Source organism: Larus michahellis, chromosome 17 (genome assembly GCF_964199755.1).
Source record: "Larus michahellis chromosome 17, bLarMic1.1, whole genome shotgun sequence".
NCBI classification, from domain to species: Eukaryota; Metazoa; Chordata; class Aves; order Charadriiformes; family Laridae; genus Larus; species Larus michahellis.
In genome coordinates, this window is record NC_133912.1 from 5,615,116 (window position 1) to 5,635,205 (window position 20,090).

A 20,090-nucleotide genomic window follows, 5' to 3' on the forward strand; every position below is an offset into this window, starting at 1 on the left:
GGTCCTTTTATTCAAGGGAAGAAGGGCCTTAAACACCAAGTCTGGCTATAGCCCAGTTCTCTTTCTGGCAGGATCAGGTAAAAGATGCCACATCAGCATGAGGCAGCGTTCTAGTTTGGGGGCTTATCAGAGGAAGTCTAGATGTTTATAACCAAAGGAACCGTCTGGCTGAAGGTGAGGAGGGGAGATCCCACCCATGTAAAACTGGAAGTAAGAAGCTAATACTGACAGTATACTCATACAGGTGCAACAGGACAGGCCTTAGTGGGTCCCAAGAGGAAGCTCCTGGCAGCCTGGAAGAGAACACTTTGGCTTGTGTTGGCAGTGTAATGCTCCGCTGGTGACAAATGATATTTTGTGCAATGGGCTCTTGAAACAAGACCAACTACTGTACCCCCTACTCTGTAAGGGCTCATGGCTCCAACTTTCACATCAGGCCAAAATCGTCTCTGCTCAACCTCTGTTGATCTTTACATGAACTTATCCCTTGCATATTTCTAATGGGAGGAACAAGAACTGTTTTTTTCCTACGTGAGCAGATAAAGGACAGATCTGATTTCTTGCCAGCAGCTAAAGAGAAAATGTTTGTTTTAAAAGAGCAGGGATTTTTAAGCTGACCAAAGACAGATTCTCAGCACTTCTGATGCATGCAGTGATGCAAACAATGCTATAGCAGTTCTGACGCGTTAATGGGATTTACAGGCTTGGCATGCAGTTCAGTTTGGGTTCATTAAATAGTTTAAAACTTGGGAAGAGGGTGCAAAAAAGACCACCTTACACACTTTGCACTAGCAGTTGTATTCACGGTGTCTGTGATACCGGGGACAGCTTGAACCACTCTACACCAAGCAGAAAGGGCCTGTCTTAGGACCAGCTTCAGAGCAGAGGCACAGCCAGCTTAGGCTGTCCAGTGTTAGCTCTGCTGTAGCCTGCTAATTACCACCTTGTTCCCAGACTGGAAGGAATTCCAACAGCAAAACCCATTAGAACAGGCCTAAGGAAATACTAGAGAGCTGTGTCAGCCTTCTTTGTTTTGCACGTCTCTGTTTCAGTGAGAACACATTGGCACAAATCACTTTAAAAAAAAAAAAAAAAAAAAACACAAACCGAAACCCAACCCAACCCTGCCCCCCCCCAAAAAAACCCCAAGCCCACCCCAAGCCCTCAGCAAGACATACTTTCAGGTACTAAAACTTACTGGCCCTATAATCAGCAGTACCTGTGGCTAACTCAAATGGCAGCCCTTATTCATTCAGTAGTGAATCGGGGCAGATCTGCCCCACATCTTTGAAACACTTCTGGGTTTGCATTTTTTCTTTTTGATCCAGAGAAGAGTTACAAAAGTGCTGCAGGTCCAAGTATTTTTTATCATTTTACAAAGGAGACAATGATCAAAGCCAACAAAGTCAAGAAAAAAATTAAACCTATCTTTCTCCTCTCCCAGTCTAATCTTGCATGTCAACAAAAGAGACCCCTAACGGGAGAGGGGAAAAAGAAAATTTGCCCACCTGAAGTGCCTGGCTATTTAGTGCATGGAAAGTTCTTGTTAGACATGTGGTGTCATGAGCAGTTCCCATGCAACTGTTGAATACAGATAGTTCCAGCCACAAGTCTTCCTAACACCTTCATAAGTAGCTCTTCGCATGGCAGTTTGATTGCCAGCAGGGAGTGCAGAGTCCAGTCCAGTGAAGAAAAGGTACACTTGCACATAGGCGCACCCTCTCCCCTCTGACCTGACCTTTGGTTCAGGAGCAGTGGCAGGCAGGGTGTACTATATGCAGAGGGCTAGAACTGTCACTACCCAATTAAAATAGAACAAAAAAGGCAGATTAAAAAATTAAAATGTGCTTTTGATACACGGAATGAAGTCAAATAAATACATTGATTTTTTTTTTTAAATGTCTAAATACATTTTTATATCCTACACCCAAAGCTCTGTACATTTGGTTTGGTTCTTCCGTTCTGAAAAATGAATTTCTGGTAGCAAGGAGAGGAGCAGAATAGAATAGACTCCCTCACTGACAAGATAGTGCAGATGCCCCACAGGAAAAGCACCCCGTGCCCACTTCGCTAGAGTATGGTTCACGTTCGGATGGTCCAAACTCTCTTGTCTCAGAGTCCACAAGGAAGACAGTGGGTGCTGTGTCCTGATACTCTTCATCCAATCTTCGGCCGCTCCTGGAAACATGACTAGCTTTTGTCTGAAGGAGGAAAAAAAAAAAAGGAAAAAAAGTTGGTGAGAAAGAGGGGGTACAATGAGAGATGAATGCCTATCATTTCTAAACACTATCACTAGCAGAGAGAGCGTGTTATGTGAGAGACAGCACACCCATTTAACCTTAAGACCTTTGTTAGTAATTCCAGCAATTACATCTCTAGGATGCCTAAGGCCAATTTAAAGGACCCAGGGCAACCACTTTACACAGCATCAGAGACACCCCAGAGAAAGAAAAGAAGATTGTAATCATTTTACATGTTCAAAAATCTTCCTTTGGGACTTTACATCAATCTAGCCTTCTTTGAAAGAGAAGTGGTAAATCCCAAGATATAGGTCTTTGGCAGGTAAAGGTGAGATAGGTTGCAAACAACCTTTTCAGAGGAAGGAACAAGCTCCTCTGAACATGTGAGTCTCAATGGATTCAACTGACCTTTTCTGGAATCAGCGTGGTCTCAGCCCTGTGAGAGCTGCTGAAGTAGGTGAAACCTTTTTTGTGTGCGTGAGGAACATTAATAATTGACTTTGTGCTCTTTGTTTAACGTCTGAAACTAACGTGGTATATGCTATTGATTATAGACAGTCTGGTTGCGTACCTGAGTGCTCTCCCATGGAGGCTGATCCAGCCAGCCCTTGGCGTCGGAGAATGGTGTAGTCTTCCTCAACCTCCTAAAAAACAAAAACAACCCCAAAACTCAAGTGGCTCTTTCTCTATTTACCAACTGAACAAAGGGGGCATCAAATGGGAAAAGAGAGGTTTCACTGCAGGTGAGTGGACTGGAATCGCCTGTGTTGCACAGTGACCCACGATGGATCTCAACTCCTTTATCAGCATCTTTATCAGGCCTTCCATTTGCATGCAATATTCCACTTTCTTTTCAGATTTCTGTGAAATTAAAGGCTGGCTACTGACTCAACATGTTGGTATGTCTCGTACATCAAGATGCTATAAACCTTCTACAGCAATCACTATTATGCATAGGGAATTCTCATCACATACAAAAAATCATACAGTGAGACTAAAGCTTGATATTGGTCTGCTGCAACTTAGCACCTTCATTTGACACTAGAAGCAGTATGCAACAGATTTGATAAGTCTTTTTATGTCAGAAATTCATATTCCTTAGGCCAGTAGCCCCTTCAAAACTCCACTGTTGCAGACTTGCATCAATTTTGTACTCTCCTTTAGTAATCTCTCCAAATTCAAATCAAAGCAATATGCAGACCCACTAGCTCTGGCAGAACTACTTGCCTCTTGTAACCCACAACTTAACGCAAGCAAAACAGCACAAAGTTTCTGCTTCAAAAGTTTCCAGTGATAAGAGCCAAAGACAAAAAAAGGCATGGCTGCCTTTCTTCCCGCTCAAAATTATGTTCAGGCTCTGTTCTAAAACAAAACCTAAGCAAAATGAAAGCCCTGATACTGCAAGTGGAAATATACTATACCTTTAACTTTTCAAGGTCATCCTCTATCTTCTGAATATATTGCATCATCTGCACACGTGACTCTATAGAGAAGTGAGGGCTTGCTACAAATGAGCAGGACTCTTCCACTCCCGCCCAGCGTGAGCCCATCATCTCCTCAGTAAACGGGGAGCTTTCTCCATCCGACTGGGTGTCCCGTGGGGAAAGTGGCTGCTGCTGTGCAGAGTCCAAAGAGGTGCGGCCACCTGCAGTGCACTGGAGAACTAGAGACGATACCTCCTCATCTGTGGAGCTCTCCTGCACTGTTCCATATCCATCAAGGATCAAATAATTTCCTGTTAAGAGAACAGCTTTTTACTAACACCTCCAGCTCAATAATCGCCAAGAACCACTGGACTGTAGATAGTTTAAGCAGACTTTAAGAAAGATAAGTGGTGAGAGGTCCATCTCCTTAGATATTTTAAAACGGATAAGAAAAAGCATTTATGAACACTATGCAGAACAGTGATTATATCAGATCAGACTAGTTTGGTTCTGAATTGGGCTTCAGAGATCATGGCTGGTTTTTGGACTGCAGTTTGAGAATCACATGATTAGATAAGCTAAATCACCTACCTTCCTGTTTTCCAAAATCTGTGTTTCTATTATAACATCTGAAAATCCTGCACTTGCAATAATGGTACCTGACAAATCAGACTGCTAGATATCTAACCTCTACTAACCAGCTACGGTAGTGAGGATGCTTTTAAGATGGGTTAGCTTTAAAATTTAGCTTGCTGATGATATGTTAAAAGATAAAGCAATTATAGATAGAAATGCTTTCACAACCTGCACCTAGCAATAGGATTATATTAAATAATTTCTCTACAGTATTACAGCAAAGCTAGCATGCGGAGTCAGAACTGACTAAAAACAGGTCAACCTAATTTGGATGTCCCTGCACAGTTATGAAAGAAAACAGCGTAAGAGGTGACAAATAAATTAGATGCTTCAAGTTGTTGGTGCAGTTTTAATAATTTGAAATGTCTCAGTAATTCAGGGAAAGACAAATGATTTCCAATATGTAATTGAAGACAGCATTCAGACAGTTACAAACTGGCTTATTCACATTGATAGAATCCAATTTTTAAATAAAAGCGTATTTATGAATAAAAGATTTCAAGACTAATAGTCACATAGAATCTACCTACTAGTAGCTACTTCTACTACAACGTGCATGAGGATAAACCTCAACTTGTGTGCTAAATTTAGTGGAGTGTCACCATGTCAACTGACCAAAATCACAGGACTTTCCTAACACAAAGTGCGCAAAGTCCCATGAAAGCGCTCACAGCTGCTGTCTTAGAGCTAGTTTTCTGCTGGGTTAACAGCTCTACAGCCTTCTTGAAGGCTAGCTCTACAACCTCCTTTGAGATGCTGCTCAGGTAACTGCCAAATATACCATATGTAGTAATAATAATGGAAATAAAAAAAATAATAAGCCTTTAAGAGCTTCAGACTGGAGTAAGGTCACAGGAGACAATTAACAGTGCAAAGCTAAATCGTAAATTTCTTTTCTGAAGCTTGATCAGGAGAATCCAACACAGTATCTACAAAATAGCATGAGTCATGGGGGCTTGGTGCATACAGGCTAAGGAAATGCTTTGCCTTCAGGGAAAACCTTTTTCCTACAGGTCCCAACAGTCAGTTGGGAGATAAAGGGGTCCAGTGCCAACCGCAATCAAGAGCTTGCATTGTGTCCCTGCCTCTGTAATTACAGTTTGTCACAGTGTATTAACCCCATAGTATTTCAGCTTCTCCTTTCATAAAATAGAGACTTCATTAGGTACATGTTTGCAAAGCTCTTTTCAGGGCTAAAAATGACTGTCAAGGTCTGAGAGTTAACTTGAAATGTCCTATACCGTATGAGCAAGAGAGGAAAACATACTGTGATTTTCTTTAGTATCTTCTATTTAAAATGGAACTCAAGTCTCTAATACTGAATCTGGCTGGACTATCATCCAGTGAGTGAATGAAATATGCTCACCTGAGATCCGTATTTGTACATCCTCTTCCTCCTTCCTTTCCATTAGTTCACTTTCTGATGGATTTTCATCACTGTGAGCTTCTCGAGCGTCAAAAAAATGCTCCCCACTATCATCAGCACCCACCCCTTCCAGCTCTGCAGTTGAAATCTCCAGATTCATACTCATGCGGTCTATTGCTAAGTTACTACTTGATCTGGGGTCTCTCATAACCAGCTGCATGGCATCCCCTGAAGCTGGCGATTCAGATGAAGTCCGGAGGCCATAACTAGCTGTGGACTCATTAGTTCCGGTTCTTGGAAGTGTTCTGTCTGTTCCAGGCTGGTGAAGTTTGTTATTGTCAGAGTGCTGTAGTCCAGGCTCACTTCCACTCTCTGTTTGGGCTTCTTGAGAAACGGTTCTAAACCTAGGAAAGCGCTGCCGGCCTTCAAAGGTCCCCTTCTCGGAAAAGCCAAGTTGCTGTACCAACAATTGTTTCAGCAAGCCCACTGCAAGCAGAGAGAACGTTCACAAGGCTTCACAGACCATAACCTCCCTAACAGCGATTAAACTAGACATAAAGACCACCTTCTCAAAAAGCTTTATCTCACAGCAGCTAGCCCTCTCATTGCTCTTGCTAGGAAAAACAGGGATAAAAATAAATAAGGTCTGAAGCCTTACTCTGTATTTCACCTTATGAGTAAGAGCAAACATGTCAGTACAAGTTCCATCTTGCTTAGGGAAAAACAGAGAAATCATCTAATAAAATTATCCTGCAAGTGAGTTGGAGTACAGATGAGTGCCCAGGTTCTACTGATGTCCTCAAATGAGCTAAGAACTATGGCCATAATAGGGGATTCCCACCTGAGAAACAAGTATATTGAGAATATTCCACTCAACTTCGAAATGACAGATCAAAAAATTTGAAGACACGTTTTCCTGAAAATTTCATGCAAATTTATGCTTGTTTGAACTTCAACCCACATTCCTTTAGCTCTCAAATTATCCCAACCAAACACTTCATAATAAGGACACATTGTTCAAAATAAAAATATGATACTGTCAAGAGCATAAGAACACTGTTCATTCTCACCATATAATGCTCATGTACCACCCAAGATAAGCTATGATTTCATACAACAGAACAGTCACTCATCTAAGTGGAAGGCTCTTGTCAAAATCTGAGTGACCCACTGCTGCTGTTAGAGGGCTGCTCTTTTAAGTCTGAACAGTCACGAGAAGCTAGGTCACTAATACTATCTTTACACACCCCGCAGACTAAGATTAACTCATCACTGCTCTTTAAAAACGAGTACCAAGAACACTTGTACAGCATTCAGAATTAGAAAAGCACTTTGAATCCTATAAGAAGGAGAAGCATAAATGGATTCACGTTTTGGTTTGCTATGCTTTAATTTACAGCACAGAGAGAATTGGTATTTAATAGAAACGGGCTTCAGATTTTATTTTAGCTCATTGATTCAGATGGTTGACCTAAGTATTCCTATCTCTAAATCATACCCCATGAGATAACTGCCCACAGATACTCACAGTTCCTTAATGCATCCAATGCCCACTGTCCTTCTGATACGGAAGGCAAACTGGTGGTTGTGTGTTCATAGCATGCAGAAGAATCTTTCAGTGTCAGGTCTGCCTGCTGCACTTTATCAAACTGTCTTTCTGACACAAGAAGACTTTCTACCTTGGACTTTTCAGACATGATGGGTGAAGAAGACTGAGCACTCAGTATTAAAGGAGACTCGAGGCCCAAATCCTTATCTAGAAAACAGAAATCATATATCCAGATTAAACAACTATGTGAAATGTGATGACAAAGTGCAGAAAATTCTGCTTCACACAGAAATCTCTGAAAACACTAAAAAAAAAAAAAAAAATACAGTTCTTGAGCATGGGCTTCATATAAGGCCAATTCTTTCCAGGGGAAAAAAGAATCTTTCCCAGCAATTTATAAAACAGATGGAAATAGTAAGAGGTATGTTTCCAAGAGGTTCAGTATCACTTCTCTATGTGACTTGTAATGCAGAAAAATGTCACAGCTACTAAAAGATCCCCAAGCCACAAGGAATATGGCTTGGCACATTTGCACTCCATGCAGCAAATCTACTGATACCATTTCCTGGACCACTGTTTTACCTGGACTTTGTAGACTACTGGCAGGAATGTCATGCTGCTCTTTGAGCTTCTGCTGCTCCTCTTCTTCACGCTCCTCTCTGCAGGAAGGAAAGAACGAACACATTCTTTTAGTCACATATATCTGAACTGCTGCATGAGAATCCATACTTTGGCTGGCAATCTTTGAGCAGAAGAAGGGGTACTGGAAAAAGAAAAAACAGCCCTTCTTCCTCCAGCTACTTTTACTTACTCGCCAGGTCCTGACTGTGGTAATGGAATCACTCTTCTGGTACTCCCCATTTTTACAGTTCCTGCCATCTGAGCTATAAGGTCCTGCCATCTGCAGTAGAAACATCAAATAAAAACATGCAAGATGTGAAGCATAATGAACACTTCTCTATTTAACACGTCTTAAATCCAACTAACATTATTATATTATTACTGCGTTTCTTACTAACAGAAACATTATTTTTTTTTTAAATTCTGTTCTATTCGATTCCTCAGTAATACCTTGCAGCCACAAATGAAGCATAATGCTCACCTCACAAGGATACTCTTCAGCAGAAGGAAATGAACGACAGGACCTTAGCAGGAGTCATCAGGTGAGGTAATTATTTTATATATAAATATATATGAAAGCATTAAGTAACATTTCACGTATTACTGAAGAGTTTAATTTATGACACACTAGAACAGTTGCTATGTGACATACAAATAAGTCAATGCCCTGCATGTACTTTAAAAGAAAATCATTTCTACCAAAAAGAAAAAAAAAAGTGTTCAGCTAGGGAATCAAATTCATGCATTGGGGTGCTTACAATGCTAGTATCAAAGTCTGCAAAGCTAACTGGTTCTGCATGAAGATGTAGAATTACTTCAGCTACTTATCTGGCAGCAAGGGTAAATAAAAGCATTTTTGAGGTCAGAAAAGGGTCTGGAGTGAGCCAGACAGCAAGCAACAACAATAGAAACATTGAGTGTACGTATGGGGGGGCGGTTAATACATATGCGTGTATATATATACATACACATACATGCTCGCTAACATATGCACATACACCGTTCCCCTGATTTTTGTAAGTTGGGAAAGACTACCCTTGGATACTTCCTACATAGACCAACGGAGCTATGTTTTCAGCTAAGCTTAGAGAAGGAACTCAGGTAATTCATGGACACCTGCAGAGTTACCACAGGCAAGCAGATGTAAAAGATCTCTCAAGTACAACACATCAAGCAGCAGATGGAGCTGAACCAATTACTTACACATTCTTTTCTGAAACAGTCTGTGCCACCAGCTCATAAATATGAGCGCCATTTTCTGACATGGAGATGACGAAGAAAGCTTTGTTATCTGAAGCAACACAGGGAGAGAAGAACTTAACTAGATGCCTTGTCCCACATAGCTTTTGGAAAATTAGGAAAATTGGGCATAACCCCAACGAGAAGGAATGAAAGAAGAGTTCATGAGATAACCCTCCAATGCTATAATATACAAACACTGATCTTTCCCTATGCCTATCGCTATCCCTATCCCCAAATTCCCAAAGGAAATCTGTCTGTCAGTCCTAAAAGAGAAGAGCCATTACTGCATAAACCATTTTGAAACAGATTTTTCTCCTCTTTTTCCTCCTAATAATTTCTAGAGTACCTTTCATCTAGCACAATCAGAGTACTTTTAATTTAGAAGTCTATTTAAAACTCACGCCATGCTTATTACAGATGCAAAGAAGTTAAACAGCTAATACATACAAAGCAAGATGTTGGACAACCAAGAATTAAGCCTACGCATTTTTCCATGTTCTACTCTGGAACTCTATACAAAAACATCTATCCTCAACTGATCTAATCTTAATTTTTGGCTTCCTCTTTTGCTTTTTCAATTGGTTACACTGACCTGTTGCCACCTGACGAACCAGAACGGTGTTCAATTTGATGATAGGACTGAAGGTGTGTTTACTATCAGCTGTCGATGCCAAGATTTTACTGTGACACTTCAATACCAGTTTATCATCTTGTTTCTGCAACAGCACCAGAATGTCCTCTAGAAGCAGAGTGTAGAGGTCTGCACAGAGTGCAAAAGAACGCAGAATGAGTTAAAGCTTCATAGTTTGGTATCACACCCCTGCAGAAAGAAAAAGGCTGCATTTTTGATTACTCATGCAGAGGCAGTAATCAGTGCTATGCCATTCTAGACAAAGCTTGCAAATCTTCCTCATCAAAACTACAGCAGAAAGCTACAGATGGAATCAGATCATCTCAAGACTGACTGCTGTGTCCCTGCATGGCCTTAATGATACTCCAGCACATTTCAGAATTGACAAGAATAATTTAATCAGCTCTGAGAAACACACAGGCAGTATTATAGGTGGCAGTGAGAATCGTAATTGCAAACCGCACAATTGCTTTCTCTTTCTGTCGTTCTCAGCAAACACACACAAACCCAACTAAGTCAGCTGACAGAACAGGACTCACCGATAGTTTTGTCACGATTAACCTTCCAAGTTAGAGGTCCTTCATGAAGCATTTTTCTCTTTGTTAGATCCAAGTTCTGTCACCATGGGGAAGAAAAAAAGTAGCACTATGAAATCTCTGTGGAAGCAAGTAATAGTAAAGCATGGGAATGTCAGAGGGAAGGCTAGGATAGGCACTCCAGTTTCGAGATGAGCAGCTAAACCCAGTCTGGAAAAAGAAATGTGAAGCAGGAGTAGGGTATGCTTGTAAAATCTTGTTATCACTCTTTCGCCGCTCTTTTGTGCATGCTGGGGGTCACAAGGTGGAGAACTTTCCTACTAAATCAAGCTACTAAGACATTAGGATGTCATCTGATTTCTAGGAGGAGTTTTTCCAATATCCCATATAAAGTTTGCAGTTCTAGTATTACAACTGGTTAATGCTTCAGCACTCAATTTGCAAGTCAAGTGTGCCTACAAATGATATACTGATATACAAATCATTCCAATGATCTGATGGACTTTATAATGTCAATGGATTCTTCAGTCATTCCAGTGCTTGTGACATTTAGATCTGCAGGCAAGCACAAGTGACAATTTTCACAAGTCATTCCTTCCAACTCACAGAGTCTACAATCAATGACAGCAAGATTTCATAACTGCCAGTAAGTTCTTCATTTCCTAACTAAATGCGGGCAAGTTTATTTGTGGAAGGCTAAATGATACAGTTTTATAGAGGAGTCTTCATATAAAAATTTCTTCTGACTTTGGAGAAGATAGGAGAGTGATAAATAAACAACAGAGAATCTATACAAGACACAGGAACAGACAGTGGCAAAAATCAGGAACTGGGGATAAAGTACCAAATCAGTACAATGGTGTAGAAGCAAAGGGAGAAGAGTCCTTGTGTGGAAGCTACCTATTTGGAACATGTGTGAAAGAAGAAAGAAAAGATTTGTTTCAAGTTGCAAGCGCCTATTGGTGCTCATCATTCACTTGAAACGTGAAAATTTCATAAAGTTAGTCCTGCTGCAAGGATGCTGACAGCAAATAACCAGCTTCACTAACATAACTGCAAGAATTTACAAGGCCCTGAAGCACAGTACTTTTAGCACTGAACTTAAGATTATTTGGCTACATCTGTGGATCTCCCATACAAATCAGCCTGTGTACAAGCTCTTCTTTTAAAGCCAACTGAATCGCTACCCCTCATGGCTCTCCGAGGCCTCCCCAGTTCCAACAGCACACCTAGGACATGCGATCACGTGAGACATATAGCGATAACAAGATTAATCATCCACCAGCTCTCTCTTATGTGATACAGATGTGCATTAGCTTGCAGACCATTAAAATTTGTTTCACAGAACTTACAAGCTTCATCAACACTTCAATGTGCAGAACCAAGTTGTTACATCCCCAGACATCCTCAAGAAAACTCAAATTTCTGAGACTAATGGTTTTAATTTTTGTATAGAAATATTTATCTCCAAAGACCATTTGATTGTGCATCAGAAGACTGTAGCAGAAAGAGCCACAAACTGAACAGGGCTGCAATCATGATTTACATAAGAGATTGCTTCAATGTTGTCACTTACCCTGAACTCATCCATCATGGGATCCTCAGACTGCTTCAAGTAGGACAGGTCAAGACGACGCTGATAGTCTTCCAAATGCTGCAGAAAATGCAATGAAGATGGTGACTTTGATTAGCAACAGTCACTAGCATCAGAGTGCAGGCAGTCATGAATACTTCCACACATTCCCAAATGCCTGGGATTCCTCCTCTTACAGGAATATTTGTGCCACAAAACATTCTTAAGCACAATGTGAAGTCACTACTACAGAGACTCCAGGTGTCTTAAACAGCTTGCTGCCCTTCAACTCTCTTCTCCCCAAGCCTTGATGATCACTCCATTCACCTCCTACCTGCTTGTTCTCAGACTCTTTGACTGCCTGGTTCACGTGGTTAAGGATCTGACGACAATGATCTGCTGCTTTCTTCACTTTCTCTTTCTCTTCAGGCAGTTCTGCAAGAGAAAAAGGAAATGTAATAATGCTTTCCTATAAAAGTTGAAGAAGTCAGAAATCTAGTGCAGTTTGCTGACCTCAAGTTTGAGAAAGAGAATATAAATTCTCAGAATACTCTATCAATAAAAGCACTGCATTTCCAATGTGAAGTGGCAAAAGTAGACTTGTGACAGGACAGAATTCATTCTGCCCTGCACAAGACTCCAGCCTCTGATGATCACCATACACAGCACAGCACTTGTTACTCTCCCTTTTTTGAGGGGCTTGTGACAACTATTCACTCCACAAACATCAATCTGAGAAGTCTAAAAAGTTTAATAAGGCTCTGCTGTGGTACAAAGAGAGTCTCAGGGTAGATACTTAAGATCACACACAGCCAGCTAGCCGAAGTCCAGGATTCAGCAACTGACTATTGGCTTCTGCATTTCTCACAATCCTTTTTATTTATTTATTTTGGAAGAGAAAGAAAGAGACAAAGAAACATAATGCAAAATATCAAGAAAATGGGTCACATAATAACTTTTTCCATCCAGAAAACCTGTATTTATTTTAACAGCTTAGAAAAAAAAAGAAGTATCTCTGGCTACATTTATGCAGCCTGATTATAAAAACAGTCTTTTATTACAGCAAGAGCAAACAAGAGTTATCTTTCCAGCCAACATCACTTGATCATATGCAGATAGACAGTGGTGAACCCCATCAATTCACACTACCACAAGCCACATTAAGAATTTAGTTAACAGGCCAATAAACAAGTACATCAAAGATAATGGAGTATCACATGCTTTCCTAATTATGATTAGATAAATGCAATATATTTTTATGAGTAATGAAATTACATTGCAGCAGGTATTCACTAGTAAACCTGAAAAGGCATTTCGTGGTATTATTAATCATATTTTCAACTGTTCTGCTGGTAATATCTTTCAGTGTAACACATCCTAGCTAAACTCCACCTGCTGCAAGAATATAAAAACACTCTGTAGTGCTTTAGAGATTAAACAGATGAGGAAGATCAAGATTCTGTTGGTGTTTATCACATAGGAAAGTATTTCTTTCCAAGTTCAATCTCCTTCAAATTCTTAATTGACATTATGTTGATAACATCCAAGATTTTTACATGAAATATCAGACCTTAGGGGTGTAGGTCAGATTGCACTCTGAGCGCACATTTTTCCCAGATATTGGCAATTTTGAACAAATAGTATATAGGATTGATTAAAAACAAAACAAAACAAAAACATATCCCTGGTCGATAACAAGAAAACCTTGACCTTAAAAAAATCAATTTGTTCTGTATTATCTGCTTTTTGTTCTCTTCTTAAAGAAACATGTTGATTTGCCATAAGCCTTAACACTACATGATTTTTGCTTAGATTCTATCAAACCTTCCTTTTTTTGCTTCCTTGCTCACAAGTATGTCCTATGTCTACCCAAGCTTATTTAAGCAATGGCATAACTTGATAGGTTTTTATTAGATTCTTCATTCTTCACATTTTTATGTTAGTAATGGACAATTAGGGAATTGTGTTATTGAAGGTCTTATTCTTTTTCTGTCTCAAATGCATCTATGTGGAAATTGGAATTCACTTAAATGTATTTTCTCTTAATAGTTTGATTTAGCTATCTTAATGTCCTGAATTCAAGAGAAAAATATGTTTATCAGAGCATATTTATTATTGAAAACCTATTCACTGAAACAAATAGTGTGCCATCTTTAGTTATTGAATTCTTTCTAGTTACTTCGTTCTTCAAGATTGTAGAAAGGAGTTAAATATATCTAGAAAATTACAGAAAGAACAGGCATGCTAATGACTATTCAAAACAATAGCACAAATGCAACCTGCCTCACAGTAAGTTCCTAAAGATTTGGTTGCTAAGAGAATGTCATAAGGAAGAGTTACACGATACCCGCTCTTTTTCCTCTGTTTTTTTTTTTCCTTCTGAATGTAATTCCAGGTATTGACATTATCACGTACTCTTACACAATCAGAAATATAAGGGTGCAGAGAAAGTATTTTCTTCACTTCTGTTTGGTTGTCATAATCCTTAAAAACCGTTAATAACAGTGGTAGTGTAAAAGCAAGGACAGGCTAAGAACTGGAGAGTGGAGACAGGAATTCCTGGTTTCCTTCAAATACTGATTTAGTATTAGACTACTAGTTTCCTTCTAAAACTAATTGCAAATGAAGTTGTTTTGCCAGTAACTTTTATAAGCAGAATGGTTTGGTTTATCTTCAAAACTTGAGCATTCCCTTCCCCTAGCTTTTTAAAACTATATTTAAATTATTATATTGCACTCTACATAAACTACAACCCAATGCAGAATGTCATTCAATTATTTCATATTGAATGTCCTTTTTTTTTTTTTTTAATAAGAAGGAAAATGGGTTTAATTTAGAAACAAAGACTGGATTTTTAAATTTTTTTTAACCTGCCCTCCTGTGCGGAAGACAGCAGCAAGGTCACAATGAAACCAGATAGTGATCCATAAAATTAAACGATCCTTCAACACATGTTTTGAAATCACATTTGCCTAGAAAACCTGCTGAGATGCATGCGCAAACCCTAGTGGAAAGGCTTTACCTGTGTACTTAGCAATGTTATCCAGCAGAAGGGGGTACTTAGTCAACCTCTGCATCTCTGTGGGAATGATATCCTTCAGCTGCAACCGGCGACACAGTGGATTACTCTCAGCATCCTAAAATTAAACAGCACAATAACTACATTTGTCATTTTTATTAAGGCTATAATTACCTGAACGTGTAACATCTATTCATCACATAAACGTCTATTACTTCACTTTCCAGTAATTAAATACAAGACAAGAAATGCCAAGATCTATCATTCAGACAACACATCCCCTCTCCATTTGCAATTACACATTGGAAAGGCTCATCACAAAAGCAGCGGCTTCCTTCCCTCATTACTTCACAGAGGCCTGGCACCATCTCCAATCAATCTCAGTCACCACCATATGGGAGGACATCAGTTTGGGCTTTCACACCATAGCAAAAACCACAGTACATTTTTCAACATAACCTCCACCCTTGCATTACCAGAGTTCTTCCCAGCCTGTGGTAATGAAGATAATGTTCTCTCCTCCAAACACCACTTGTATTCAAGCCCCTTTCCTGGCAGGCAAAATAGGTGTATATCATCCGTCTTCTGTTCGTGGCACACATCAAAACTGCACTACAATAAGCAGTTTTTCCCACAGTAGTACTCATCCTTGGGAAACATCTCACCTCAAGTGAGATGGCATGTCCTGCCTGGAACAGCATGTGCTTTCCTGCATTCTATCAGGACGTTCTTGTGTTCCCCAGAATTAAAGGCCCCTCCCTCCAGAAACCATTAGCAGAGATACAGTATTGGAAACGATCCCAATCTGAAGACTATGTTAGACATGATGTCATTAATTATAATAGCTTTATCTACAACCATTCATTACACTATACTGGCCACCAGCCACATCCTCAGGCAACTCAAACCCTTGCATAAAGTTCACCTGCACAAAGGTCTGGAAGCGAGAGTCCTTCTTCTGGCGGGACTTGATGACCTCTAGAGCAAAGGGCTGGTTACTGCAGAAAGTGGCAGTTGCATGTTTCAGCTTCTCCTCTGCTGGTCCGCTAAACTGTGCCAGAAAGCCAAGAAAACCAAATTTAGACAGACTGGAGTTCAGCATGTGCCAGTTTCAAGAGATATATAGTCAGGTAGCAGAACTGGTCTTGTCAGTGAAGAAAGGAATTACTGGCAAAATATGAGAAGTAACTTCCATCCTGTTTCTAAAACCTTGTCTTCCCAGACTACTGAGGAACCCCTGCACATCTCAAACTCTGCAGTTCTCCTGTCTCCACTCCTAGCACATCCAATCCTTTCCATAAACGCACTGCTGATTCAGAGGGAAAAAACAGTGCCGTGTCTCCACAGTCAAACATAAGGAGAGCAGAAAAAACTGCGCTCACATGAATGACACGGGATTATTTACCAGACTGTTGGTCAGCAAAGCCAAGACCAAAGATCATCTTGTTTCTCAGGCATGCCCATACTTACACACCAGAATATAACATAACATCTTATTTCCTAAACAAAAATATTACAAAAACATGGCTAGGGGAAATGATAGCCATGAGCAGGGCTGAGAAATGTGCCGCAGATGACAGATGGTTAATCTGTTACTGCAACTCTTCCCATTCCTGCTACCCAGTCTGTGATGCAGCATAGTAGTAACTCCTCAAAATACTCTGGAGAATGAGATCCTGTGTTTTTTTGTTTTAGCCACTTAATCAAAACACTATGCAAGGGCATATAACTACTAACTTAAGGTCGAGTTTGAACTGAAAGGGTTAGAGGTGTTTCTTTACCAGCTACATCTGATTTTCATTTTCTTCCTTTTTTTTCCTGGAATACTAGACAAACATTGGGATAATAAAAAAAAAAAAAAAAACCAAAAAACAAACAAACAAAAACCAAACCAAAACCCACAAGAGACTTCTGCATGGAGAGCTAAAAAGAATAAGCAGATCAATCTTCAATCCTAAATTAAGTAGGCTTGAAAACAAACAACAAACTGGGAGATACCTGAGAGAGAACTATTTTTTTTTTTTTTTTTAAAAGAGTCTACATCACTCCTGCTCCTGTCATTTGGATTTCAGAAAGGAAGCCTGTAACAGTGCTATAAATTTGAAAAGGTTCAGCTATGTAAACTCTTGGATTGGAAATCAGTATTTTTAGCTATCTGTTAACTGCACCACAGGCAACATAAGATTTGTATTTCAGTGTTACTGAAATAAATTGTGTTACTACATTTTGCAAAATTCTACACTCACCTTCATGTCTCCAAAACTACCTTTCTACTCTAGTCGCATCTCACAAGGAAATTATTTTTTCTTCTTTAAATTACTCTTATGTCTAGCCAAATGAAAATCCTACGAGTTCTTTCTGCTTTCCTTCAACCCTCGATCCCTAGCTCTGTGCTGGCTCCATAGAAATTACAAGTCTAAGACCTTTAGTTCCTATTAGCTGGGAATTACCTTCACTAACCTCTGGCTCTGTTTATCATTCCATGAAACATTATTTTCAAATACAAGAAAGCAAAAAAGGATTTTACCCAGGAAAGCAAGTCTTCCCCAATTTGGCCAATAACAGAAGTCTCGTTCCTTTTTCGGACTGCTTTCATCTGATCATTCAATGCAACTTAAAAAAAAAAAAAGTAAATTTTATTAATACTGCTCAAATTACTTAGTTTTCAGCATTTATTTTAAAATAAAAGCTATTCTAGGAAAAGACTAGATTTGCAGCAATTTCAATTAAATTTAAACAATGAAGTGTCCTGCAACACAATAAATTTAGCAGAACATCTAAGAAAATCTTATATAACCCCTTCTCACTGCTGTCTCACCTGTCTTCAAATGACCCCCAAGAACCTTTCCAGTCTTATCTTTTCTGAGGCTCAATATCACTGCCCTTTTAAAAACCTAGGAATAATGCAGAATGCACTTCAAGCCACCTGCATAAAATTATACAAGTGATTATTCAGCGGCAGAGCTGAAATTCTGATTCTGAACAGTCCTTTCTCTAAACAATTAGGAAGGGTTGCCCTTCAAAACCACCTGCAAGATGTCAGTCTTTTCAGATTTGTTTTCATATTCTCTTCAACAAGAGTTGTAACATTTTGAACGGTGACCCATAAAGACCGTTCATCAAAGCATTGCTCCTTTTATCAAAGCATGAATCAGCACAAGAAAGTCTGTGTAGAGAGATAAGGAAAAACAAGTATCTGAAACAGTGGACACATGCATTCTTTATCAAAATACCTTTGTAAATCAGAAATGGAAAAACTGTGTGCAAAAGAATAGTTGCAGCATTCTTTTTCATCTGAAGTGTTGTACAAGGTATTCTCTTGTTTCAAGGTCACTTGCTTAAATTTTTCAGATATTTGTATCCAGAATTCCAGTTGAGACTTTCAGACAAAGCTGAAAGGTACCTCAGCTGCTCTTACCATGAAGCCCAAGGATATCCTCCAGATTGGAAAAGATTTTCCGTTTGTCACTGGAGTTCAGGATCCCTTCCCGGGTGACACGCTGGTAGAAGACATTATGCAGAACCTTCAGCGTGCGGACATGAGCTCTCTCAGTGTAAAACAATTCTGAAGAGAGAGGGTAAAGCACGATTGTAATTCCCTACTTCAAGAGGTGTGGCAACATGGATCCAAATGTGAAGCAAACAGAAGTCAGAAGTATGAACTTACAACATTCTCCCTCACCAACACTTCCCTTGCTGGCCCATATTCCAGTTTGCTCCCAAATGGAGCTACGCTCTGTTATACTTCCATGTTTGAAAGAATGGAGAAGCCAATTGATTCATGACTCATAATTTCCGCCAAACAGTGAGCTTTTATCAGCTCATACAGAGTGTTTGGCAGGATTGCAAGACCTAAAACTGAGATGAAGCTCTGAAGATGTGGTTTGGTAGTAGCTTTCCATTTCCATCATGTGCTTTCCAACACTCTAGACAGTGCCTCTTGCTTTCTTTTATAGAACATGATATTGCAAACTGGCCTTTCAGTGTCAAACCACTTAATATATTTCCTTTCTAAGGACTTCATTTCTTCTCTAAGGACTAGATCAGTCTCATCTCAGGATACTTTTCAGAAACAAGTATTAGATTCACACACACGACCGTGGCAAACCAAAAGTAATAGTTGGCCACTACTTTGAGCAGATCAGTGAAGAAAGTCCTAGTTTTAAAATTTAAGAACTTCAGTGCTCCAGATGACAGGTTTCAACTTTGTGCTTGGTGAGCTAGGAAAAAATATCCATCTCACCATTAATCACTTCTTGGCGCTTGATTTCATAGGGTTTCAGCCCCATCAACACTTCCCGGCTCACAAGTTGTTGCCAGTTGGGGGGGTCCATGTCCATGTCAAAATCATATAGCTCGTCCTCACTTTGTACATCTGCGAAACCAACACTGTCCATTCTAACATTTTAGGCATGGATGTAAGGAAGAAAGAAGAAAAAAAAAAAAAATCTAAGTATTGACCCACACAAAAAAAAAAAAGTAGTTGTAAAACATTATGAATATGCTCTCCATAACAACTAGACTTTAGGATGTCTGAACCTATAGGCACATTTTCTAATTTTGCCCTTTACAGAACAAGTGAGATGAATATCTGTTCTTACGGTATTTCCATAACCCTCCTTCTAATGATACAGATAAAATAACTTGCTTGAAGTCAAATATCGAGTTGGTGAAAGAGCAGGTTACAATTTCTTTCCTCCATCTATCTGCAGATACAGAGCTAACAGCAATACACAGATTTAAAAAGAAAATGTGGAAATCTCAACTCCCTAACCCATCAACTCAAATCAGTATATACAAAAATCACTATACTTCACTTGCAGATCAAAAGGCTTATCTGCATATGATTCACTCCACCTTCCTATATATGGTTGCCAGTGTCTCATTTCTTATATGCGTTATTTAAGAAAAGGCAAGATCATGCAGACAACTGTACTGGCTCAGAACTATGAACGCTACTGCATTCTACTTCATAACCTATTAAAATCTAAACAAATTCAGTGAAATTCAAACATTTATAAGCATACTCACTTGCGAAAAGGCTTTGGTGTTCCCATGTCAACCACCCTGCAAAGAATGAAAGAAATTATTAGGGAAGCTTATGCAACAATTTCACCCCACTCAGACATTCAATCTAATTTCAGAGTAAAGGCCTAGCCTCCTAACTAGAACATTTTGTCCATCTGTCAGCCTCACCCTCCTGATACATAGATTTCTAGTACTACCACAGTGGCAGACACAGACCAGGATTTC

General features: G+C 39.5%; 1 protein-coding gene across 8 annotated transcripts in view; it reads right to left on the minus strand.

Moving 5' to 3' along the window:
• Positions 1-1,347: 1,347 nt before the first annotated feature.
• ARHGEF12 (Rho guanine nucleotide exchange factor 12) overlaps positions 1,348-20,090 on the minus strand; it is a 76,867-nt gene continuing 58,124 nt past the window's right edge. For all 8 annotated transcript variants that reach the window (XM_074561394.1, XM_074561397.1, XM_074561393.1 and 5 more), the window contains 18 exons: positions 19,869-19,904; positions 19,081-19,235; positions 18,256-18,402; positions 17,365-17,450; positions 15,763-15,888; positions 14,841-14,955; positions 12,153-12,253; positions 11,822-11,899; positions 10,249-10,324; positions 9,671-9,838; positions 9,040-9,127; positions 8,027-8,116; positions 7,798-7,874; positions 7,195-7,422; positions 5,667-6,152; positions 3,662-3,975; positions 2,812-2,884; positions 1,348-2,201 (listed from right to left, as the gene is read on the minus strand). In XM_074561394.1, the coding sequence (XP_074417495.1) occupies positions 2,191-2,201; positions 2,812-2,884; positions 3,662-3,975; positions 5,667-6,152; positions 7,195-7,422; positions 7,798-7,874; positions 8,027-8,116; positions 9,040-9,127; positions 9,671-9,838; positions 10,249-10,324; positions 11,822-11,899; positions 12,153-12,253; positions 14,841-14,955; positions 15,763-15,888; positions 17,365-17,450; positions 18,256-18,402; positions 19,081-19,235; positions 19,869-19,904 (2,455 nt within the window). In that variant the 3' untranslated portion in view covers positions 1,348-2,190. The remainder of the gene's footprint in view (positions 2,202-2,811; positions 2,885-3,661; positions 3,976-5,666; positions 6,153-7,194; positions 7,423-7,797; positions 7,875-8,026; positions 8,117-9,039; positions 9,128-9,670; positions 9,839-10,248; positions 10,325-11,821; positions 11,900-12,152; positions 12,254-14,840; positions 14,956-15,762; positions 15,889-17,364; positions 17,451-18,255; positions 18,403-19,080; positions 19,236-19,868; positions 19,905-20,090) is intronic.